Source organism: Amphiprion ocellaris, chromosome 17 (genome assembly GCF_022539595.1).
Source record: "Amphiprion ocellaris isolate individual 3 ecotype Okinawa chromosome 17, ASM2253959v1, whole genome shotgun sequence".
In the NCBI taxonomy this organism is placed as follows: domain Eukaryota; kingdom Metazoa; phylum Chordata; class Actinopteri; family Pomacentridae; genus Amphiprion; species Amphiprion ocellaris.
The window spans coordinates 6,886,255-6,910,825 of NC_072782.1; the positions used below are offsets into that span (position 1 = coordinate 6,886,255).

At 38.3% G+C, this 24,571-nt stretch overlaps 2 protein-coding genes across 3 annotated transcripts; both read right to left on the minus strand.

Moving 5' to 3' along the window:
- Positions 1 to 284: 284 nt before the first annotated feature.
- atp6v0a2a (ATPase H+ transporting V0 subunit a2a) lies at positions 285 to 14,538 on the minus strand. Of its 2 annotated transcripts, none has more exons than XM_023273640.3 (20): positions 13,863 to 14,538; positions 13,449 to 13,527; positions 13,166 to 13,263; positions 9,999 to 10,136; positions 9,527 to 9,603; positions 9,290 to 9,416; positions 9,053 to 9,135; positions 8,867 to 8,960; positions 8,573 to 8,785; positions 6,263 to 6,413; positions 6,015 to 6,154; positions 5,769 to 5,926; positions 5,565 to 5,655; positions 5,356 to 5,474; positions 4,652 to 4,862; positions 4,445 to 4,564; positions 4,245 to 4,361; positions 3,084 to 3,201; positions 2,800 to 2,971; positions 285 to 1,311 (listed from the first exon to the last, which is right to left on the minus strand). In XM_023273640.3, exons 1-20 carry the CDS (start codon positions 13,971 to 13,973, stop codon positions 1,209 to 1,211), a joined length of 2,520 nt encoding a protein of 839 aa, XP_023129408.2. In that variant the 5' UTR covers positions 13,974 to 14,538; the 3' UTR covers positions 285 to 1,208. The 2 variants fall into 2 exon arrangements, with proteins under 2 accessions (XP_023129408.2, XP_023129407.2); XM_023273639.3 differs by having other exon boundaries at positions 9,527 to 9,624.
- A 1,346-nt stretch (positions 14,539 to 15,884) lies between these two features.
- nfkbil1 (nuclear factor of kappa light polypeptide gene enhancer in B-cells inhibitor-like 1) lies at positions 15,885 to 22,119 on the minus strand. The gene is made up of 4 exons (XM_023273643.3): positions 21,767 to 22,119; positions 20,832 to 20,944; positions 19,006 to 19,117; positions 15,885 to 18,917 (listed from the first exon to the last, which is right to left on the minus strand). The coding sequence occupies exons 1-4, from the start codon at positions 22,038 to 22,040 to the stop codon at positions 18,334 to 18,336; spliced, it is 1,083 nt and encodes a 360-aa protein (XP_023129411.1). The 5' UTR covers positions 22,041 to 22,119; the 3' UTR covers positions 15,885 to 18,333.
- Between the last annotated feature and the right edge of the window lie 2,452 nt (positions 22,120 to 24,571).

The following is a 24,571-nucleotide window of genomic DNA, read 5'->3' on the forward strand; positions in this document are numbered from 1 at the left end:
TCTTTATAAATAACTTTCAATTTCAATTTTGCTCAATTGTATATATAATATTTAGAAGAATCTTTCTGTAAAAATGCCATGTGGTGTTTGGTTATAGGTGGTCATGTTGATTTTAGACCTGAAAACAGCAAAAATGTAATCTATGATACAAAAAGTCCCGCAATTATATATTGACCTAATTGTTACAGAGGAAAATAAAGTGAACTGGGGTTAACGTGTTGACAAAATGGACAGTGTTCACCAGTTTTTCACCAAAACTGATTAATGGAGTTAATAAAATCACAAAAGTTGCCTTATTTGCTTGCATTTCTCGAAACCTTTATTTAACACATCAAAATGGTAAAATATTCGACTCTTGTACAGACAGTAATAATTTAAATAAATACCGTGATTAATTATCATCAACAAACGCAATAAGCAGTATCATCAAAGGAATACCTAAGGCTTCTTGACTTTTTCTGGCGTATTTGTTGTTTTTCTAGCGATTACAGGGGAGGTTAAATAAATGCATTAATAAGTAAATAAGCAAACAGCTGATTATTTTCATTTGGCATCATCACAGTCATTAGTGAAAACTTTTAAATTGTACAATCATTTCTGCAAAGTGCTTTGTGACAATATGCCTCACAAAAAAAGGGTTGTAACGTTTTAATCTGTCTTTAGATGTCGATGCCTGCAGCTTTTTCTTTCATCACATGGAGGAGCAGTTTTAATAAAAACCCCAAGGCATCCCCATATCATCATCATCAGAAATAAATCTCTATGGCACTACAATAGGATGCATGATATGGTTTTGCAAATATATAGTTTTCAAACTTTACATTGCACTGTATAACTGTTCAAATACCATATTGTAAATAATACAAAAAACAGTTTACACAGCACAATGCAAATAAAGAATCTGAATTCACCCAACTGGTGTGACAAGTAGTGCTGAGCAGAATCGTACCTACAAAATCTAATAATCAACAGAATTTTGAACCTCCGTATATCCGGAGGTCTGCTGGGTACAGTAGTAAGGCAGTCAGCGCAGCCGAGGACATTTAAAAATTGTGGTGAAAAACGTTGCTACAAGAATGAGTTTCAAATTCATTGTCTTGAATGTTTGTTGACGTAATCACAGTGTGAATTGTTCCACCTTTCAGCGTCCTTCCCAATTTGTAAAGTCTGCTTCCGCTCGATTCGCATCACGTCCTTCAGGGTTTTTTTTAAAGCAAACTGTCTTGTTCGAAAACGGAGGGCAGAAGAGAGAAGTCGAAGGGCACAAACTTGACACCGGTTCCGTGGTAGAATTTGTTCTGAAACTCCACCCTGGGATCAGACGGGACAAAAATTAAACATCGCTTCAAACTTAATCATGGAAGTATTACATTAACAAATCACTTAAAATGGATCAGTCATATGTTTTTCTCCAATACAGCCAGAATTGCATTATTTAACTGTATAATTTATTGCACAAATTTATGGACAAATTGGGCTCATGAAAACTTGATGTTCAATAGAAAGGTCTTTAAATAACTGTACTGATACCACAGTAAATGTAAACCAATATAAGTATGACTACCTAAAAGTAAAAGTGTTCAATGCAGAACAATGGCTCCTGCAACTGATCACTATATCGTATATTATTAGATTAATATTGTTGCTGCATTCTTGTTAAAGCAATTTTTTTAAAGACCTAATTTATTTATTTATTTCAGCTATTTTGAATGATATCTGCGTTTCATTGGTATCAGCTGATAAAGGCTTTAAAAGGAAATACTGTCATTGTTATGTTTGAAAGGGTTACATAGAAATAAATATGAAGTTATATAAGTTGCTCTACATTAGCTAAAGTTGCTCCATATTAGTTTAAAGTTGCTCTATATTAGCTAAAGTTGCTCTATAATAGTTGAAGTTGCTCTAAAGGAGTTAAAGTTGCTCTACATTATTTAAAGTTGCATTATATTAGCTAAAGTTGTTATTATTAGTTAAACTTGCTCAATTTTAAAGTTGCTCCGCATTATTTAAAGTTGCTCCATATAAGTTAAAGTTGCTCTATATGAGTTACAGTTACTCTACATTATTTAAAGTTGACAGTATTAGTTGAAATTGCTCTATATTAGCTAGAGTTGCTCTACATTAGTTAAAGTTGACCTACACTATCGTTCAAAAGTTTGCGGTCATCCAGACAATTTCATGTTTTCCATGAAAACTCCCACTTTTATTCATGTGTTAACATAACTGCACAAGGGTTTTCTAATCATCAATTAGCTTTTCAACACCATTAGCTAACACAATGTAGCATTAGAACACAGGACTGATGGTTGCTGGAAATGTTCCTCTGTACCCCTATGGAGATATTCCATTAAAAACCATTCGTTTCCAGCTACAATAGTCATTTACCACATTAACAATGTCTAGAGTGGATTTATCATTCATTTAATGTTATCTTCATTGAAGAAAAAGCTTTTCTTTCAAAAATAAGGACATTTCTAAGTGACCCGAAGCTTTTTAACGGTAGTGTATATGTAATATTGTTATTACCACATCCAGAGGAATTTTGACAATCTGAAGTAGTAGCTATGTGTATTTTTTGTTTATTTTTATTTTTCTACTGATATTTCTTAAATGTTTGCACTATCCACTGTGCTGCTGTAACAATGCAGATGTCTTACTGTATGTAAGGTTTATGCTGCCTCGCATAGTAGGACATTTAGCTTCACGGCATTACGACTGGTACATTTCAAGACAATATGTGGTGTCATATCCCAGTATTTCTGATAATAACTGACTAAATCAGTTGGAGCAGTGACCCACCAGTGAAGTCGGAGAGCGTGCAGGAACGCTGATAAACCCTCCATGACCAGCAGGATGGAAACTGTGAGCGATGCGAAGAGGCCAAACACGGGGACCAAAAACACGACTCCGACTTTGGTGGTGATCCTGAGACCCAGGCGCATCACCATGGCCCACAGCACCTCTGAGAGCTCTGAAACCCAACGCAGAAATGAAAGTGTGTCAAATGTAAAGTGGTGCAAAGTCAGTGGGGACACAGAGGTGCAGGCAGCTCAGGGTGAACTGATTATTCGTACTGAACTTACGGGCGTGGGCCAAGCTGAGCGCCCAGAGACGCAGGTAGGATGCAGTGTTGGAAATGCAGCCCAGGCAGTACTCTATGGTGTGAATAGACTGGTGCAGGAGCACATCGGCAAAGTCAAACTGCAAAACAGCACAAACAAAATACATCACACTTAATTCATACTGCCGAAAATGAAATTAGGATAATCTGGCTCGTCTGTTTTAACAAAGCCATGCAGTATCTCTGTAATCACCAGGTTCATATGACACTGATTTAGCGCCAAAGTCGACTCTTTTCTGCTGCCCTACTTTCTATTTTCTAAAACAGAACATCACATGTCGCACACACTTCAGAATGGCACAAATACAATTTATAAACATCAAGATGTGCACACACAGACTGACAGTGGGTCAGTGTATGATTGCTGGACTTTTTATAACATAGTTGACATTTTTGCTGTTTTCAGGCCTAAAATCAACATGGCCTATAAATAAACACCACATGGCATTTTACAGAAAGATTCTTCTAAATATTATATATACAATTGAGGAAAATTGAAAGTTATTTATAAAGATATTGTAGTAAACCTGTTGACATGCCACAAATCCACACTTGACTCACACACTACTTTATATTAAATAACTCAGAAAGCCTTGGAGTCTGGCCAGTCTTTTCTTCAGGAGGAAATGACATCATGTGGAGCAGGTCATGTGATCTGGAATTAACACACTTCCTTGAGAGGTGTTTTTGTAATGGGGAACTTAGTTGAAAGTGATTTCTGGGACACAGATACAGTTAGTTATTTTCCATATAAAATTTGATATATTGGCAAAAAAGAAAAATCTGTCATGATTATCTCAGTTTAATAAAAAGAACACAATCAAAACAATTTTTGAATAAGCTCATTTTATTATTGTTTAGCTAATTAGAAGGTGGTTGTTATTAAATTGGGATGGTTTTTTAAGTTGACACTTAAGTGATATCCAGTCATTTTTTATTAATAGGTGATTGTTTCCATAATAAATAATTATGGAATATGTAAAGACATGATCATAATGAACATAAAAAACATTATTTTTTTTTTTTTTTACTTTTAATAAAAATGTATGCAAGATATATCCAATGAACTTGAAAAGTCCCTCAATTATATATTGACCCTGGTAAGAGGTCACTGTTCTCTCACCTCTTTAGGAAGAGCTTCTCTGTTGGTCACTTCATCAACTCCCTCCTCTTCATCATCTTCGTAGGATGGTGCTGTGGAATTATCATCCTCACTGACACGTCTCACCCTCTCATAACCCTGAGGTGAGGCAACAAAATGATTTCGAAGTCCTGACAAAACGAAGCAGAATGAGACACTGCAGGAGTTTGGACTTGACTTACTCTGCGTCTGCGCAGGCCTTTGCCTCCACGGTAGAGCCAATACAAGTACAGTGGTTTTCCTAACAGCAGAACCGGAACCGAAAGCATCGCGATGATGACGAGGAAAATCTGCAGCCCCATCTGTGGAATTAAGGTAACACGACTAAATTCATATGTGGATCCAAATACATCTGATTAACGGATGTGATTCCAGCCGTCAGCGCGTACCTGTCCCGGGTAGAGAGGAGTGATGTCCTTCCCCTGCATGACAAACATGTTGATGAAGTGGATGAGGATGCTGGGAGCCTGGCTGGAGTCCCGTGCACCGAACGCCAACCACTTGTAGAAAATCATGAAGACCAGGTAGCCAAAGAGACAAAGCAAGAAGAGCAGCTCAGGAAGAAACAGCAGAAAGACATTAAATTTCTGTCGGAAGTGCCTGAGGAGAGAGAAAAAACAAAAATAAAGAACGTAATAGGGTAAAGTTATAATGACTGGATCCTTAAGTGCTCATAAAAACAAAGGGTAGATAAAGTTTGTGAGCGATAAAACATGGACAAAAATCATTCATTGCTGGTTTTGCTATTTTTATTTGATTTACCAGTCATAACCTTTAGCTATGACAGGCTTGGAGCTATTATACCATTATACCCTCAACTGCATGTATTTCTGTTTACACCAGCTCAAAGCCAAAACATTCCACAAAGTCATTAGAGTTCGTTTTCATTCATTAGAGCCATCAACGGTGGTTGGTGAATGCAGCCTACTGGGCAGTTAAAAGGCATAAAATCCAATCACAACACACAGTAATAATTATCTATCTATGTATCAATCTCCACTTCCCTTTTATCAAGTGCACATGTCGATTATTGCTTCTAACGGATGCTCATGCTGTCGATAAATGAGGAAAACTGACGTCTGAAGTCACTTACAAGTGGTTGAAGACGCTCAGCACCACTCCGAAGCTCATGTGAACGACTCCAATGACAACTGACATCTTCATCTTGTAAGAGTTGAGGAAGGAGAGGCGGTTCACTGCCATGTTCCATATCTGATGGATTATTGAAAAGCATCTCGGTGAAAATGACACAAGAATGAGCCGGTTATAGCTGGACTGTAAAATCTGAGTGCATTTACTCACAGGATCGATGCCGAACGGGTACGGTCCACTGAAAACGCCGCTGAAGTTAGGGTCTAATGTGAGCAGAGCGTTTGTTTGGAGTGTTTTGTTTCTGCCGCGTGGAAAAGAAGTGAATAAATCAGATAAACATTAAAACACCACATGCACTGACAAAGCAATAAACAAAAATGGCATTTGCATGTTGTATTAGCACCGATAACTCACGTCCACTGCTGATTTGTGAACATCGCCTTGACGCTCCAGCCAGAGCCAAATATATTGAGAGATTTGGAGAAGCAGTCGTTGTAAACGAGTCCGGTGTAGACAGAAAAGAGCCCCATCATCAGGATGATGTAGCGTCCGTTGAAAAATGTCGTCCATATCTGAGAGCAGCAGAAAGGACCGTCAGCCAGAACTCATTTGCGATAATCCACCTCTGCATTAGGGGTGACAGTAACAACTCATTCCCACCTCATTACTGGAACGCTTCTTGTTCTGCTTTTTCTCCGTCAGCACCATCCACAAGGCGAACAGACTTATTACCATCCCGTGGCCGAGGTCACCGAACATCACAGCAAACAGAAAGGGGAACGTGATGATGGTGTAGGGAGCTGTTCATTAGGGAAATAAAAAGAGGAGTGTGTTCATTCTGAACTTCTCCAAGGCAACCGAAGATTGGACTTTACTGAAGTTTGCTAAAGCACAGTATGAGCTCTTACCTGGGCTTACCTCGCGATAGTCCCCCACCCCATAAGCCTCCACAATGCTCTGAAAACCGGATGTGAACTTGTTGGTTCTTAACAGCGTAGGTGGAGTATCGTTGCTCGGGATGCGGTTCACAAAGGAGGGCACGGTGGCGTCACCTTTTCTCTGATGATAAAGGATGTATGTGTAAGAAAGTAAAGGATTATTTTAAAATTGGTCTGGCATAGAACTCTAAGGAACTCTAAGGGACCATTTCAAATGCTGTTCATGTCAAATAATGATGGTCTAGTGAATTCTAGGTGAAAAAATGATCTGAAAACAACCAATTATAAATCACGATTCAGGAGGACTTGCTGGCACATACTGTACAGCAAAGGAAGAGAATTCCCACTGATGTACACTACAGCTAATAATGCCAAAAAATACAACATGAACAATTGGCGAAGGACCGGGAGTCATCCAAAAAGGCCTGCTGCCAGCGTGGAGACAATGGGGAGAACTAAAAACGTCTCTTGTCAGTGCTCAACAGCCAATAAGTTATTTAAATTCAATTCAGAGGCCAACAATGAACCATCTGAGAACAGTAAGACACTATGAACAAACAGAGTTTATCCTTAAATCTAATTAGCCATTGAAGTCATGTAATTAATCTCAGACAAGATTTTCCCTTCCAAAATAATCAAACTAGAAACACTGATGTTTCTGTGTTTTGAGAGCCTGCTTTGCTTTCAAGACTGAGAAACTAAGCAGACTATCTTTGCTGTTTAATTATTTCTTTCTACACCAGAGCTACAAGACACTTTATGATTGCACAGAAAATACAGCGCCATAAAATAATAATTTACGTTAAATTAAAATGTTATAAAGATGCATATATATTCATGTGGAGTTAAAACAGTTTTTCCAGATTTGTGGGGTTTTGTAGAATTAGCAGGTTGTAGATCTGAAAGGTTAGGCAGAGCTAGACTATGTACGGATTTTTAGGATTTTGTGTTTTATTCACAGATAAACTGAACAATCTCAGGCAGTCATGTGTTGCTCAACCACTTGTTTCCCAACATTTTTACAACACAGAGCAAGTGCAATACAACTGCCATTATCATTACTATAAAGGCAGTTATATTTCCATGTTTACAGATTTCCATAATTTGATGGTAGAAGGACACCAGGGAGGCAGCTTCTAGTGATTCCACTGTAATCAAATAATCAGGTTAGAATTTTGCTTTGACGTCAAGCGGACACACCAAAACAGGTGACAAACTCAAAGAAAAACCGACATGAAAAGCCTTAGTTAAATGTTGGGCCAACAAGAGCTACCACAACAGGTTTACTGCACTTCGACACTGATTGTCAACACCAATGTTCCAAAAGATGTTTCCTCATTTGGTGTTTTGTAGGCAGTGGTAGCTGCTGTCTAACACATCAGCCCAAAATCTCACATAAGTGTTCGACTGGGTGGAGCTCTGATGACTGTGAAAGCCATAGCATATCATTCACATCACATTTCATCCTCATCAAACCAGTCAGTTACCTTTGTGTCCTGTGAATGGGGGTATTTTCATCCACTGCCATTAGAACCGAGATTTTCATCACAGGATAAAGGTGATCACTCAGAACAACTTTATACTGATTTGTGGTGATCCTTCCCTCCAAGAGGACAAGTGGATCCAAACTATGCCAGCAAATGCCCTCCACAGAGGCACCAGATCCCCTCACTGTAGGGCAGTCTAATGACTTCCTGTATGGACATTCTCAAACACCTTATGAAGAGTTGCTCCTGTTCTTCCTCAAATATTGAATTTCTCTCAGGATTAATAAAGTATCTATCTATCTATCTATCTATCTATCTATCTATCTATCTATCTATCTATCTATCTATCTATCTATCTATCTATCTATCTATCTATCTATCTATCTATCTATCTATCTATCTATCTATCTATCTATCTATCTATCTATCTATCTCACTAATGGACAAGCATCATCATATTCAATAGTCTTGAGTTCCTCCCATTAAAATACCAACCAGCTGAACAGACTTCGTCACTGAAGCTCCTGCCATCTGTGCCTCAACAATGAACCAACTTTAAACTCACGTAAAGTGTCTCCCTTTTTCCAGCTTGATACAAAATCAGAATCAGCTGAGCCTGTGTAGCATTTCTACACCTACCATGGATCATTACTGGATGCTAACTGCTTCACTTGTGTCTCGTCTCTATGTCTCATGTAAAAAATGTCTCTATGACTCAAGCTTTATTTTAATTTTAAGCAAGTATTGATGAATAATCAGCTCTTAAACTCAGTATATCTTCCTTTGTACTCACTGAGCCTTCTTCCAGTGCCCCCCTCAGGTTAGCCAGGTCACTCACGGGACACCACACCTCAGCAATCAGACACTTGTTGGTGACATCGAAGCTGCAGAGGTTGAGGATGTGATAGATGGCCTTCATCTTTTTCACCTGCACCACCCAGGTGTAGGCTGACTCCGAGGCTTTCTGCAGAACCTGCCTCAGGTACTCCTCAGTGCGATGAAGCACCTGCAGACAACAACAAACACTATAAACTCACTATGAATGTGTTTGCGCTTTATATCGAGTCAAAAAGGCCTTCAGTGTTACATTGTTAAGGTCCTGGATTCGTGTCCTCAAGCTGTCCAACACATCTGCTCGCTCCTCATCGTTCTCAGGGTGTGGATAAAGATGGCAGTGGTAACTAGGGGCAACATATACAGATATGTAAGCTGATAACAAAGGAGAATGCATCAGATATTGAAAGGTAAAGTTGTCTAATGGAGGATTTCTTACCAATCGCAGATCTTTTGAACTTTTTGTCCAATCTGGTCTCCCCAGAAAGAGATGAGAAACACAACACTTTTGCTTATCTCACCCTGAAACAACACAGATTAGACAAGTTATCACTGCAGTAGGCATGTGTCCCTATCATAATACTTGATACACATTATTGATATGTCAAGAAATTTCCTCATAACATGAAATGCATTTTAACAAATAAGCAGCAGCCACATGTTTAATTCAACTCACAGTGTCCAGATCAGCAAGGTTTTCATCCACTTCTGCATAGCTGAGGATGGTGTAACCTTTGCACACTCTCCACAACATGCGCTCGAAGGCCTCCACCTTCACCCGCTGGATGAGACCTGAAACAAATCTACACCCAGAACAGATCAGATTAGGTGCAAGATTTGCATTTTTAATGACAGTGGAATCATAATATGACATCCGGTTATGCAGCTGTAAAGGAAACATGTTGCAGCTCACCCCAGCTTGGCTCCGAGTCTTTGCATACCAGTGCATCCTGAGACCGAGTCCGTCTCCATAGTGGGGAATTCTTCATACTGGGGACCAAGAGCCTCATGCTAATTATAAAGAGGGACACATTTCATTTATAACAGCCTACATTAACTGCACCCTGCATGGTTCTAGTACGCAAAGCCATGTTCACACACTGGACCGTGATGTTTACTCTGCCTCACATAGGCGTCATTTGTTGCAGCCTGGATGAGTCAGGTGCTGCTCGTAACGGCTGCATTGTGACCGTGTCATTAATTAAAGTCAGAGCTGGTTCCAGCTCCGTCACCGAGGGAAATAAAACACGTCAGCGACAAGAAAACAAGATGCTGCTGGCGAGGTGAGGGGAGGCATCTCGCCAGCGACGCAAACGGGGCAGAGACTGGAAAAAACACGACGGCTGATGTGAAAAACCCGAGCAGGTAAACGGAAAAACACTCACCCTGGAGCGGCTGTGGATGAAGGTCCGCGTGATCTTCAGCATGTGGGTGTATTCGGTGAGCTCCAGGAGGTTCCTCCGGAGCTTCTCTTTGTTCTTCGCCACCTCGCTGAGCTCCATCTCCAGCCTCTGGAGCTGCTCCTAAACAGCGAACACATTGAACACTGGTTAAAGTCTGAATTAAGCAGCAGAATCACCTGTTCAGGTAACTTATGGAGCCAAGAATCAACACAGAATGCAGCTGATGCCAAAATATAGTTCTAGTTCCACATCTTTAAACCTTGAAGTGAATCTGTGTAACTTTTTCTGAACAGAAAAACAACTCAAGAACCACTTTTTACAATTAAGTTAAAATGTTAAAGAGTTATTGCTTAAGATTTTGAGAAACTTAAATTAAATGGAGTACTGAAGCCAGAATGTTGTGATGACATGATTCTAATAGGGATCAACTGATGTTTTGGGGTTTTTTTGTTTTGTTTTTTGGGCTGATACTGATGCCGTTTATATCATGTAAGACCAATAACCGATATTTTTGACCCAATCTACATTTGATGTAATGTTTTAACAACATGTAATAGCAGAGAACCTGTCATTCATGACCAAGCTTCTTCATTAATAAGAGTGACTATATCTGGGTCTCTCCATCAGTCAATTAGAACTGAAGAAGCCTCTTGGATGAGAGGTGAAATGTCTTTAAATATCAAAAAGAGACATCCAGTTTCCTTCTACTGAAGCTCTCAGACAGTACAAGTCAGTGATTCAGGCGATCATTTCTATTGTTTCCTTCTTATTTGCATTAAAAGGCTAAATCTAGAAACAGTGGGCTCATTCTCTGTTGCTAAAGGAAACTTTGTTCAATCCCACAGAACTTTAAATTAGCAATATAAAAACACATGTTGCTTTCCCCTTTCTTTTTCCAATGTGTTCAAACAGAATACGGAATCACAGAAGTGCCACAATAAAAGATAAATGTTAAACAATAAGGAAATAAATGTGTAAATATAAAGAGGAATAGCATAATTGAATGTTAATTGATAGTTATAAGAGAATGACAAAATGGAAAAACAAGAGGAAAAAGGGAAAAGGGGAAAGCAAAGACAAAATTTACTTTTATATTTCCCTATGTTTTTATTTATTCTTTTTTATTTATTCCTCTTTATATTTACACATTTATTTCCTTTCCTATTAGGATGTTACAAGCATTATATAAATAGCCAGGTTTGTCTAAGTTCAGGGTTAATGATGTATCTCCAGCAGGAACATTCCCACAACATTAGTTAACATTACCTACAAGTCCCTACGAATGTTTTAAAGAAAACATTTTAGTTTAATGTTCAAAGAACATTTTAAAGATTTTTATCATTTCCAGTAATGCGCCTATGAAGATAAAAGTAAGACATAAACTGCAACATTTAGAAGATGTTTGGAGGATATTGTCAGGACCACAGATTGTGTTTTATGATAACAAAGGAAGGACGTTCTCAAACCAACATTCAGAAATATTTTCCAGTTGTTATCGAGTTCTCCGATGACAGAATATCTTTTCCAAAATGTTACTCTATGGTGATATTAACAAAAGCAGAAAATTTTGCATGCAATGCTCCAAGGATGTTTTGGAGTTAAAACATTACCACAATGTTAACAAAGAGAACAGATTGTCATTGCAACATTTTCAGAACATTTTATGAATATTCAAATGCAATGGTCTAACAATGTCTTTAGAGAACAATATCCTTTTTTTAAAATTTCGGTTTCAAACATTAACAGAACTTTGCAGAAATTTTTCAGACTACTTTCAGAATAAAAGAAATCTAGCTGGGGCCAAGTACGATCAAAATACATACAGGGTCAACATATTACTGAGGGACTTTTTGTATCATAGTTGACATTTTTGCTGTTTCAGGCCTAAAATCAACATGTCTACATTTGGTGAAAGTTTAATCTCCACTGGCAGTTTGTTCCACTTGTTTGCAGCATAACAGCTAAACGCTGCTTCTCCATGTTTAGTCTGGACTCTGGCCTGGACCAGCTGACCTGAGTCCTTGGATCTAAGAGCCCTGCTAGGTTTGTATTCTCTGAACAGATCACAGATGTACTCTGGGCCTAAACTGCTCTGGGAATTGTAAATGAAGATATATCCCATGAACTTCAAAAGTCCCTCAATTATATATTGACCCACAGCTTAATATCAAAACAATAAAAAATATGAGCACATGCAGAAAAGGAACAAGTTAGTGCATGAAAATTCATCCAAATGCAGGAAATGAAGTGTCACAGTCAAACATTTCTGCAGAAAGACCCTTAGATTCCATTTTTAATGGATCAAAACAAGCGTCAAACTACATGAATGAGCATTTCTATGTAGTTTGTTCCTGTTTATCTCTAAACTGCTACATCACATCTCTATTTAACCCTTGTGTCATCCTGCGGGTCAAAATTGACCCGTTTTAAAGTTTGAAACTGTGGAAAAAAATATATTTTCACAGTGAAACTTCTGATGTCCACATTTTCAACATTTTTGAGAAACTTTCGAACATTTTTTTGGTGGAAAAAAAGAAATGTTAAAAATGTTTCTTAAGAACATTCACAAAAAAAAAAAAAACAACCAAAATCCAGCGAAATTTGTTGGATTTTGGTTGATTTTTTTGTGTGAATGTCCTTAAAGAAAATATTAGAAGTTTTACTGATATATATGTAATCACTTTAGATATTTTTAGGATTTTCTGGGGAAGATTTTTACTCATTTTTTGAAAATATTTACAAACATTTTCTTGCCAAATTTGGGGATTTATTTTTTTTTTTTTTAAAATAAAACTTTTAAGGAATTATTGGAATTTTCTTCCTGAAGGTTTTGCAAATTTTCAGAAATTTGGGGAATTTTTTTGCTGATTTTTGGGATTTATTTTCAGACAAGGAAACAATATTTTTTGGTGCCTGTAAATGAGGACAACAGGAGAGTTAACCACAGCGGGCTTAATAAAAATGTATGAAAGGTATATCCCATGGACTTCAAAAGTGCCACAATTACATAATGACCCATACATACCCAAATAAAAACAATAAAAATGAAAAACAGGGCACTTTTGGACACTTGCCATGATCAAAATTCATGTAAATATGCATCTAAACACAGTAAAAATGCACAGAAAGGGGCACCGTTGTCCACTTACCATGATCTCTAGAACCTGTCTGGGTGGAGGAGCCAGAGGACTCTCATCCTCCTCTGGAACAGCTATATTAGCCTTCTGGATCTCCCTCAGCAGGTAGCCTGTCCACACAAAAAACACACACAGTTTGTTTCATCATAATTACCACTGAAGTGTCAGAGCAAGCTGCCAAACCTAAACCTCTGAGGGAGCATTTTTTATAGACAAACACAACAAATAGCCCAGGTGTGTGCATCAGGAGAGGCTACACCCACCACATGCATGATCCCAGGTGCTGCTCTCTTACCCAGAATCCTCTCCATCTCCTCGCATCTCTTGATTTCGCTGACAAAGCGCCGCTGGAATGAGCTGACACTGGGGTTGAGCTGAAACCAGAGGAGCATCACAAGTCAGGTGGCCGCAAGTTACCGCATCAGTCAGTGCAGGTGCAATGAGAAGGGTCAGTAAATAGACTCTAATGTAGGTCATAGCTGCTTTTTTAGGTTTTATAAATAGAAAATACAGAAATGTGGTTAAAATCTTGCATATTTTGAGCATTAATACAGATATATTCCCCGTTCATTCCCTCCCTTGCATGCAAATATCACAGAGGTGGTGCAGAATCCATGCATTCTGTCAAACAGTGCACACATTTCAACCTGAAGAGATAAATGTGTGCATCATCATCATCATCATCATCATCATCATCCTCTCTACTTACATCTCGGAACTCCACCAGCCCCAGCTCCCCCAGCTCACTGATGCAGTCATATTCAGAGCCGGACTGCAGGAACAATTGCGCCAAACACATCTCCTCACTCCGAAACACCATCTTTAGAGGCAGACAGACAACCTCCCCTCCTCTCAGTCTGTCTGAAGCCGCTGAAGCTGCACGACGAGCCGCTCAACACGAACCCGCAGAAGACATGACAAAACGCGACGAAACCCCCCCCCCCCCTCCCTGAGCCAATTAACTCCCCCCGAGGATTAATTATTGTCCATTAATAACGACGACGCTTTTCCTGGAGGGGATTTATCCTCATCCTTGGGTCTGCGCAGGTTCGATTCCCGTCAAAAGTCTGTTTTAGTGAAGGAGCAAAACAAAGCGAGAAACCTCCCCGATGCACCTTCCAGACGGAGCGGAGAAAGGCGTCATCCTGTGGGGCGCTTTACCTTCAGCACCTGTCAGAAAAAAAAACAACTAAAACAACCAAAAAACAACAAGGCCACGACGACGAGACGACGCGACACAGACAGAAACCGAGCACTGGAGCAAACCGACCGGATCAATGATCAACGCTAACGGGGCTGAAGGCTCGTTAAAAATAAGCCCGAGTCAGAAATAGGCTACGGCCTTTATTCGCGCTGCGTCGCCCGGCAATTGACACAGATTGCGTCTCCGGGTTGCCAGATAGCGCCGCATCCGCTGAAATAATCCGGCTTTCTGGGTGCGTGTTTTTTTGAGGCGTTACATCAGCCTAGTGTGGTTAAATGGGGACGTGATGTGGCAGTTAACAGATAAATAGGAACAAATTACATATAGATGTTCATTAAGGTAGTTTGACGCTTGTTTTGATGCACTATAAATGGAATCTGAGGGTCTTTCTGCAGAAACGTTTGACTGTGACACATGAATTTTTAACTTGCTCCTTGTCTGCATGTGTTTGTAACATTGCATTACCCTCATATTTCTAATGATACTGATATTAAGGGGTGGGTCAATATATAATTGAGGGACTTTGAAGTCCATGGGATATATCTTGCATACATTTTTATAAAAAGTAAAAAAAAAAAAAAAAAAAAATTATCTTCATTATGATCTTGTCTTTACAAATTCCATAATTATTTGTGGAAACAATCACTTATTAACTAAAAAAAAAAATGACTGGATATCACTAAAATGTCAACTCAAAGTGGCCATGTTGATTTTAGGCCTGAAAACAGCAAAAATATCAACTATGATAGCTGTCAACTATGTTACAAATAGTCCCGCAGTTATATCTTGACCCGGGTATAAACTTATTCTCCCATGTCACTGATTTGCCCCACGTGGCGGCTCAACCCGGAGCTACTTCACATCCTGCAAAAGAATACTAACACCAGTTATTTGGTAAAAAAGCAAAATAATATTAATAAAAGCACTATGATGTTCTTCAAATTTTTGTTAAAGGTACATAATATGAGCACATGAAATATCTAGAACACAAATTTCATAATTACAGCTTAAATCATCCAGATTTTATATTAAATTTGTCAGTAAACTCAAACACTATGATCATTATTATGTAGTGAACTTTACTTACATTTTATATCTTTATCATATAAAATAGTACTAATATGAACCTGGAATGACAACATTTGTATTTACTCCTTTGTTTGGTGCCAAATTATGCACACGAATAGCAACAGTCTCTGAAAAGGGGGGATTAGCTCGCAAACCTGGCAACCAGCGCATCTTCTTATTCCGTTCCATCGCTGAAAGCGGCCCGACCATCTGCTGTCGTTCTTTGTGTGAAATCCTTCATTCTGCTTTTTTGAGACGGTTGATACGTTTATTTTTGGAAGATAATAATAATAATAATAATAATAATGATAATAATAATAAAATCGTTTAATATAAATGATTACTGCATGTTCGATTTTTTTTTTTTAAATAAATTTGTTGCCTTTGTTGCAACACGTTTTTAATGAGACTTCTGCATACATGACCCAACAAACATTACTCAGGTTTCAGAAATCATGATGGTGTTTATATTTTCTTATTTATTAAATAAAGGAAATCAACAAATGAAAATATGTTTGTACTCATTTTTTCAATCTGGAGCCAAAACCATCTGGAGTGTTTTAATCCTGCAGCTCCACACTCACATTTTAGGAACATTTCAACCAGATTAAATATTGAAAATCCATCACACTGATACGCTTTTGTCGGAAGCAATTTGCATTTTCACACATACACTCACCAGGAACACTCCGGGATCAATTTTAGAGATTAGAGAGGTGAAGCTAAAGGTCACAGCATCGATCATCGGACTGACAGATTTGAGCATCGCCATCACTAAGGTGCCCTTGAGCAACGTCTCCTCCCTTCAACTAATCAGACTGTAGCTGCTGCAAATGAAGAAAGGTTTAGCAGATGAAGAAGAAAAACCGTGGAAGTGTAGCAGAAACCTGAGAAACCCCTCTTGGTTTGTGCATTAAGGAAACAATTCTTGAAAAAGTCTTACGGACAGAAGTGACCTCTGGAGAACTTCTTCAGTGCGACACTGTGGGACAAAATGAACGACTGGATCTTCAGATTTGATTAGAGCTCATTCACCTTAATCTGAATGCAGGCTAAAAGGGGCTGCTTGCATCCTCTGTTTTTAATTCTAGGTTATTTCCACTTTTACGTCCACTCACCAGCCACTTTATCAGGTCCACCTGTGAAATCAAATGCAATCCAATAGAACAGCTCTGCCATAAATCATAAATAATTTAACAAAACTTCTACATTTTCAGCTTTTGTCGGCTGGACTGCCTTACATTTAAATGTACTCTTAATATTTTGTTCACTGAATTATTGCCAGAACTTTAAAATTACCCTTGAAGTCTCTGACGTTGACATGTCTCATTTTTCCAACCAACTTTAAAAGTATGACCTAAATAATAAACAGACAGCAGAGTTATCCCATCTTTGACAACATCCACAAAAAGTAGAAATTTAAAAGCTTTGTGAAAGTTGAATTTATAGCTGGATTGTTCCTCAGTATCATTGCCAGCATTACTTTTTACTTTGATCATTTTCAGTAATTGTTATGAAAATGATTGTATTTTATGATTAAATGCTCTCATTCATTGTAATACTATAGAACAGTGTGGAACTTGTATGAAGCTGTGCTCAGTCATTTTCCATTTTACGAGAGATAACACATACCAAGATGTGTAACTCGTGCTTATGTGCCTGTATAAAAGCTACGCCGTTTCCCTCCTTTGTCAGCCACTTGTTCAGATTGTGTTTTGTTCACATTAATTCTTTGCCGCAAGTAAAACTTTGCTTTGACTTTAGAGACGATTCTGAGTGTTAATTTGGAGAAGTCAGGACTCCACTGAAGAATTTTCCTGACAGTAATGTATCGTACTAGATGGATTGTGTTCATTTTGTCGTTTCTTACTTTAGAACAGCGTTACTTTTAAACCAACAACTAAGTAAGGAAGAGATGGTTTTTCACCTTGCTGACATGTTTGTCACGTCTGCAGTCTCCCTCAGAGCGTCATCTGACGTGCAATGACTTGTCGGTTTTTTTAAGTAGTTGGACGACTCACAGGAACACTAAAAGACAAAGCCGAACAAGATAACTTAATCAACCATCACGGACTGCTGCAAAAGAAATAACCACATTATAGACCAAGACAAGGGGAGGATCATAACATCAGAGGGTAATAAATACAAACGATGGATTCAGGAGGCCATAGAGATCAGGAAGCAGGCGAGCAGTTCCACGATTCCATCCTCCACAGACCATCAGACGGCTGGGGGTTTGACCGGTCTGATAGATTCTGATAGATCCGTCAGACCGGTCACCTGATAAAAATGACACATCATCACATGGCAGATGATGCTCTGAGGAAGACCGCAAACACGGTCGAAACATGTCAGCAAGGTAAAACCATCTTCTCCTTACTTAGTTGTCGGTTAAAAAGTAACGCTACTCTAAAGTAAGAAACGACAAAGTGAACAGTCGCCTCTTAAGTCAGAGCAAAGTTTTACTTGCGGCAAGGAATCAATATGAACAAAGCACAGTCTGAATAAGTGACTGACAAAGGAGGGAAACAGCGTAGCTTTTATACAGACATATAACCATGAGTTATACAACTTGGAATGTGTTATTTCTAGTAGGCTGCTGGTTAGGCCTTGGCTCCTCTCCTATCTCACTGCTTTTCTTCTAGGTACTGCATTTCTTTTAGTTCTTTTCTGAGCACAAGCTGTCAAAGGAGTTTCCTTTGGGATTAATAAAGTTTTATCTTATCTTACCTGTACTGGGTTGTCTTTGGGTTTCACAGGCGTAACTGACAAAGTGGCCAGAGTGATACCAGCGCTATTGGTCTGAATGATTTCAAATGAAGGTGGTCTGATGATTAAAATGTTGCTGGATATTTTTCGCATTACTGGAGGAGCACATGTAGAATACGACTGGTACACATGTTGATTTCTAAGTCCTCAGACTCTGAACTAGTCTGTTGAGCTCCTGTGACAGAGCCGTGACTGTATCTAGAATCCGCTGCTTGTCTTTCTCCTCCAACCGACTTCCACACCTCTGAGCAAATTTATCCGGATGCCACAGCGCCTGTTGCTTCAGGACGACTTTACGAAATGCCGGCACATCCTTCCGGTCCACGCCGTGCAGCATCACATCCACCATCTCCTGGACCGTCCCTCTCGGAGCCGGCCAGGGGATGTCGCCGTAGCTCAGCTTCGAGGCGCCTGCAGAGGAACCGCTGTGAAACGTAGCGGCGCACCTCTCGTCATACTGCCGCTTCTTTCCCCGTCGGGTCTCTTCCTCTTTACGAGCCGCTCGAGCCAGATACTCTTCATGTTCCCTCTGCAGCTTCTCATGAAGCTCCTTCCTGCTCTGCTCCTCTTGTTCTCTCTCCTGTTTCCTCTTCTTCCATCCAGAAGACGACGCTGCCAGTCTTTGAGCTTCTGCATGTTTTTTATCGAAGTATTCTCTCCTGATGCGATCGGCCCAGTCCCCGAAGTCTTCCTCGTCGTCATCGACAGGAAGAAAATCATCATCTGTGGAACAAACACAGCAGCGGACTACTAAGTGGAGAAACGTGGGTATCAAATTCAGCTTTAAGGAGAGACTTTTACCGTCATTTACCGTCATATACTCCAAAAGTTTCACAGAATTCGTCCTCGCATTCACCAAACAGCTTCTCCATCCACTCCTCCTCAGGGTCTCTTTTAGCTGCATGGCTCATGTTGTCTGCAGTCTGTGATAAATGTAAGAAAATGACATGCAAATATGATCGTAAAAGCATGAAAATCAACTCAGAAAGAACTGAAACTTGAGATGGACGATTCAAAACGTCGAACTACAGGCTCAGTTTCACAGGATATCTGTCAGTTAGTGCATTTCCTCAGATCTACTGTCAATATTGTTTTGTGAAAGTTACCGCTTTCATTGGCTATAATGCCGTGATTCACACAATCACATTCTCTCACGACAGAGAGACAAACAAAGCGTGTGATGGGTGTTGAAATGATCTCAGGCACATTTATCTCAAAGTTCTTGTTACTCAATTTGCAAAACATACACAATTACTGACTGCAAATAAAGGTCTATCCATGTATCTACATATTTGTAGTAAGCAATTATAAGAGCTATCAGATTATTTACATTACTGATCAACCTCATTATTATCATCTGTACTAATTAATCAAAAAAAATTAGAGGTGATTTACAGTCACACCACAAAAAGCAGCAAATATTCCCATTTGAGAAGCTTACATTCAAGTATGTTTAACATTTATGTTTGAAAAATGATCAAAACTGCTTACTTAGGAAAGCAGTTGATATTTATTTGTTTTTTAATATCCGAATATTCAGTCGTTGTTGTATCTGAATACTAATTTTCAGAATATCCGAATATCCAGAGCAAAAAAATTGCTATTTGGACCACCCCTAATTTCAACTCTGATCAGCTACACTGTCAACAGAAAGGAACATTTGTGACCCTATCTAATATTATTAAGCTGCCGCAAGAAAATCTCATACAGACGATTCTGATGTAGTAATCTAAATACCACAACCAGATAATAATCCTTTATTACTCCCAACGTCAGGAGAAAATCCCAGATGTTGTAAATGGTGGCTTATCCTGTGTTTTTGTTACTTATTTTGGTACACAATGGACTCCGAAATGAAGAAACAGATGAGTTAATTGTGTTAGGACTTATTTTTTTAAAGGTACTGCTGGCTTAACACTGAAATTGATAGCGTGTATAAGTAGTATAACATTGATACTAATACCAGTTATTGTGCAATAAATGCATGAGCTGTGCTTGACCTTTAAGGCAGAGAGATGGATTCAGGCATTAACCCAGGGGCAGGTCAAGCTGGATAGTTTTCACACACACAGACACCAAAAAAAAAAAAAAAAGAAATTTGGCTTGGCTTCACAGTATATTCCTCTTTCCTTAGAAGGTAACAAGTAATTGCACTGAAACTGCTAATTCAAGGTTGTTTAAGAATGGAAACAATAATAATCCTCCCTATGAGATACTACCAGTAGCTCCATCACATCACAGCTAACAAGGAATAGACTGAAAGGCAGACAGCATGAAGAGGGTTCTAGAAGGGTTCTTTTTAAAGAGTGCGGCTCCTGAAGATTGGATGAAACGTGTGCCAAGAGATATGGACATATCTGTGCACCAACTAATGGGAGAACTAAGTCTAAACCACGGTTTATCCCCACCTTTAGCCAATCACATTTCACCATACTGTATAAGATGTTATGTTCATAGCAAACTTTATCTTTTTCTGGGAGGCTGTTTCAAGCAAAAAAAAGTCCTTAATCAAGATTCTTTTCAGACACTGATATTAGAGAATAAACAGCTTAATTGGAGAGAAGTTTTCTATCTCAAAAAACGAACACACTCAACAATTGTTAGTTACAGTTCTGCAATTACTATCCAGCTGTTTACCTCTGAATGTTTCCTCCAGTTCAGCAGGTCTTGAGGTGTGACTCCAGCTGTGTTTGCAGCATTCAAAGCTTCTGGGCAGTGTTTTTTCAGAGGCACGACCAGGTCATCATACGCTGAAACGGAACCCCAAACAAACAACAAGGTTTAGAACACAAAAGCAATTGGCAATGTTTAGCTAATTAGAAGGTGGTTGTTATTAAATCAGATGGTTATTTAGTTGACATTTTAGTGATATCCAGTCATTTTTTTTTATTAATAAGTGATTGTTTCCATAATAAATCATTATGGAATTTATAAAGAAATGAGAATAATGAACAAAAAATATATATATATATATATATATTTAACTTTTAATAAAAATGTATGCAAGATATATCCCACGGACTTCAAAAGTCCCTCAGTTATATATTGACTCATACTACAGTCCAGTATTTAACATCTAGTAATACTCTGTAGCAGGTATGAAAACGCTTAGCAAGTCCAGAATATTCTTATTTTCTGTCAAGATTTACTGTTTTACATACAGTGATATACGTTTCTTTTAATATGATACATTTTATAGCATACATCTTAGACATTTTTAGTGTTTTTAATAGCTCCTATACATAACAAGGAGCACAGAATAACAGTTTTAGCTATATTTGTAGCTTATTTATACAGTACCTAGTCACTTTCCTCTCTCACCTTTATATTTAGTTCATTTATGATACATGTTAATGTCTTAATAAGCCCATTTTCTCTTGTCATATTACTCTCGTGTTGATTTTGAGACAAATGCGTCATTATAACATATTCCATGTGTGTGGAGGTGGGATGACAATACATTGACTTGACAAACAAACAACAAAGAACAAGGTTTAGAACACCAAAGTAAGGGCAGTTAAAGGTATTAGTTTAATTTTAAAAAAAAAATCTTCTATTCACGTCTTTCTAACCTGTTTTCCCGTGTTTTAGAGCCCTGTTAGCGGCGGTGTGCAGCGCCGTGTCTCCTCTCCGGTCCCTCTGGAGAACATCGGCTCCGTGTTTGAGCAGCAGCCGCAGCACGGCGTCGTCTCCCAGGCAGCAGGCAAGCTGCAGCGGGCTCCTCTGCCTCTTTCCCTGGGAGAAGTTGACGTCCAGGTCCCGGTGCTTCCGCAGGTACGACTTCAGCTTCAGTAGACTTCCCTCCTCCACGTACTTCCACACCCGAGTCTGTTTTCGGGACACCATGAAGAACACAAACAGGCCGAAGCTAGTTTTGGTTAGTCGGGCCTTGACGTTGGCTAATCCGGTCCGTCTTCTTAATAAGTCCGAAGCTTGCAACAGCACGGATCTTGAGGTTCCGGAGACAGGATATTTCCGGGGTCAATAAAGAATTGAGGAACTTTTGAAGCCCATGGGATATATCCTGCATACATTTTTTATTAAAAGTAAAAAAAATTAAAAAAAATAATGTTTTTTATGTTCATTATGATCATGTCTTTACAAATTGTTAAGTGTTGCTCAAAAAACATTAGGACCCGGCTGTCAGGGACAAACATGTAAGAAACATGAGAACAGAGAGAAACCAACCAGTAGGTCACAGTTTATCATCATCTAATCATCTCCTGAAGTCCATATGGTGAGAGACATCAGTATCTGGTTGTTAATTTACCAGAGGATGCTTATAATCATGCTGATGTGGTCTGTACCCTACAGTATTTTAGTGACTCAATAAATGCCTAAGTTGTTTTTTTTTAAATGCTTTTTAGTTTTTAATAAACATTTAACAGCCTATATGTAATCAATAAATGGCCTTTGCCTATCTTACGAAAAACTCACTCAGAACTCTGATATGTTAACAGTACTAAATAAATCAATAAATACATGCATACACACATAAATAAGTTAATACATTAACTGTGTTAAGATAAGATTTAGATTTTAAAAAAAAAAAAAAGTTGTTTATGTTTTTGCAGAATCCAGTATTGCTCACTGGTTGGTTATTACATTTTGTTAGTTTGATTTCACTGTTTAAAATGATGCCACCTCTTTTCAGACATATATATATATATATATATATATATATATATATATATATATATATATATATATATATATATATATATATATATATATATATATATATATATATATATATATAAATAATCTATCTATCTATCTATCTATCTATCTATTCTCTACGAAATACGAAATCTGACATACTACTAACTTTCAAAGCAAAAACAACAGCAAAAACAATCTACTCTGCGAAAAACAATTCAAATGAACAACACTAAATAGGGATCTCCTATCCCGGAACACTCGATCCCGCTGAGTGATTCACATAACAAACCGAACCAATCAGGTGATTCGAAGCAGTTGAGTGCTTCAAACGTCACTGAAGTGATTCAAACGTCACGAGTCACGTGACCAAACCACGCCTCGGCACAGTGGCTCGATACGTTTGCTTCATGAGCTACAGCGCATGTGTCGAAGCCTCGGGTATCAGAGGACCATCACTAGTGTCAAGAGTGGATTTATGGCATGTCAACAGGTTTACTACAATATCTTTATAAATAACTTTCAATTTCAATTTTACTCAAATGTATATATAATATTTAGAAGAATCTTTGTGTAAAAATGCCATGTGGTGTTTGGTTATCACTGAGCTGCCACCAGCCGAACTCCCTCTTGAAAAAGCAGAAAAATTCTGACTTTAAATGTTGATAAGAACCATCATACTCCATCAGGAATCTGTTGCCTTCTAAATGTTTTCGTCACTGTCACTTTTTCATTTGTGTTCAGCTTCATTAGATTTCAAACTTTCACAAGGAACATAATCAGTGAGGATCATTTCTTTTGTGGAAATACTTGCTTTAGATATTAAAATATGTATTTTTAGTTTATACTTTTCATTTGTATTGCACTAGTATGATATTTGCACTAGTATGTTACTAAGCAGTTTTTTTTTGTCTTTTTTCTCTCCTTTTTGTTTTTATTCTTATATTACGTGCTCTAGATTTGTATATATATTTTTCCCTATTTCTTTATTACGTCATTGTTGCACTGCCTGCTCTACTTGCCTTTTTAATTGGCCCCTGGGGACAAATAAAGCTTTCTAAATCTGAATCTGAATATAACATCTGTATCGATTGGACAGCTCGGTGGGGGAAAAAAAGCTATTTTTTAGTTATGAGAAATATACTGGAAACATATCAAATAACAGGTGTTCTGGGCTGTTTTCTTTTACTTCCTCTTAAATGTGCTTAAGAAATATTGTATATTGTGATACGTTAAAGCTGGAGTGCAGACACAGAATAGTTCCAGTGTTACCACAAGGTGTCAGTATTGACTCTCTTTCCCAAAGTGCTTTCTCTTCCATACACTGAATGTTTATTTCCACTATTAACTCAGTATCTATTTGTAAACAGACTGAAATGGCCTAAGACGTAACTTGTGTTCCTTCCGTGTTTAATGATGGGAAAATACAGCTTTACTATTCATGCTATTTGATTTGGCTTGCAGAAAAATTATGTTTCACACACTTTTTAAGACTCATTTGTCATCTTCTATCAAAATGAAGATTTATGCTTGGAGGAAATGTGTCTCACATTAAACATTACTCGGTATTCATGTTTGCTCTCTGTGGCTTTCTGTGCCTCCCTTCAATGTGCCACCTGTCCGGAAAACGTCACGTTAAAAGGTCATCTGTGTGCCTCTGTGTGGGTACAACAGCAGCTTTTAGACTGAAAATGCACTCTGATAAACCAAAGCTGCAT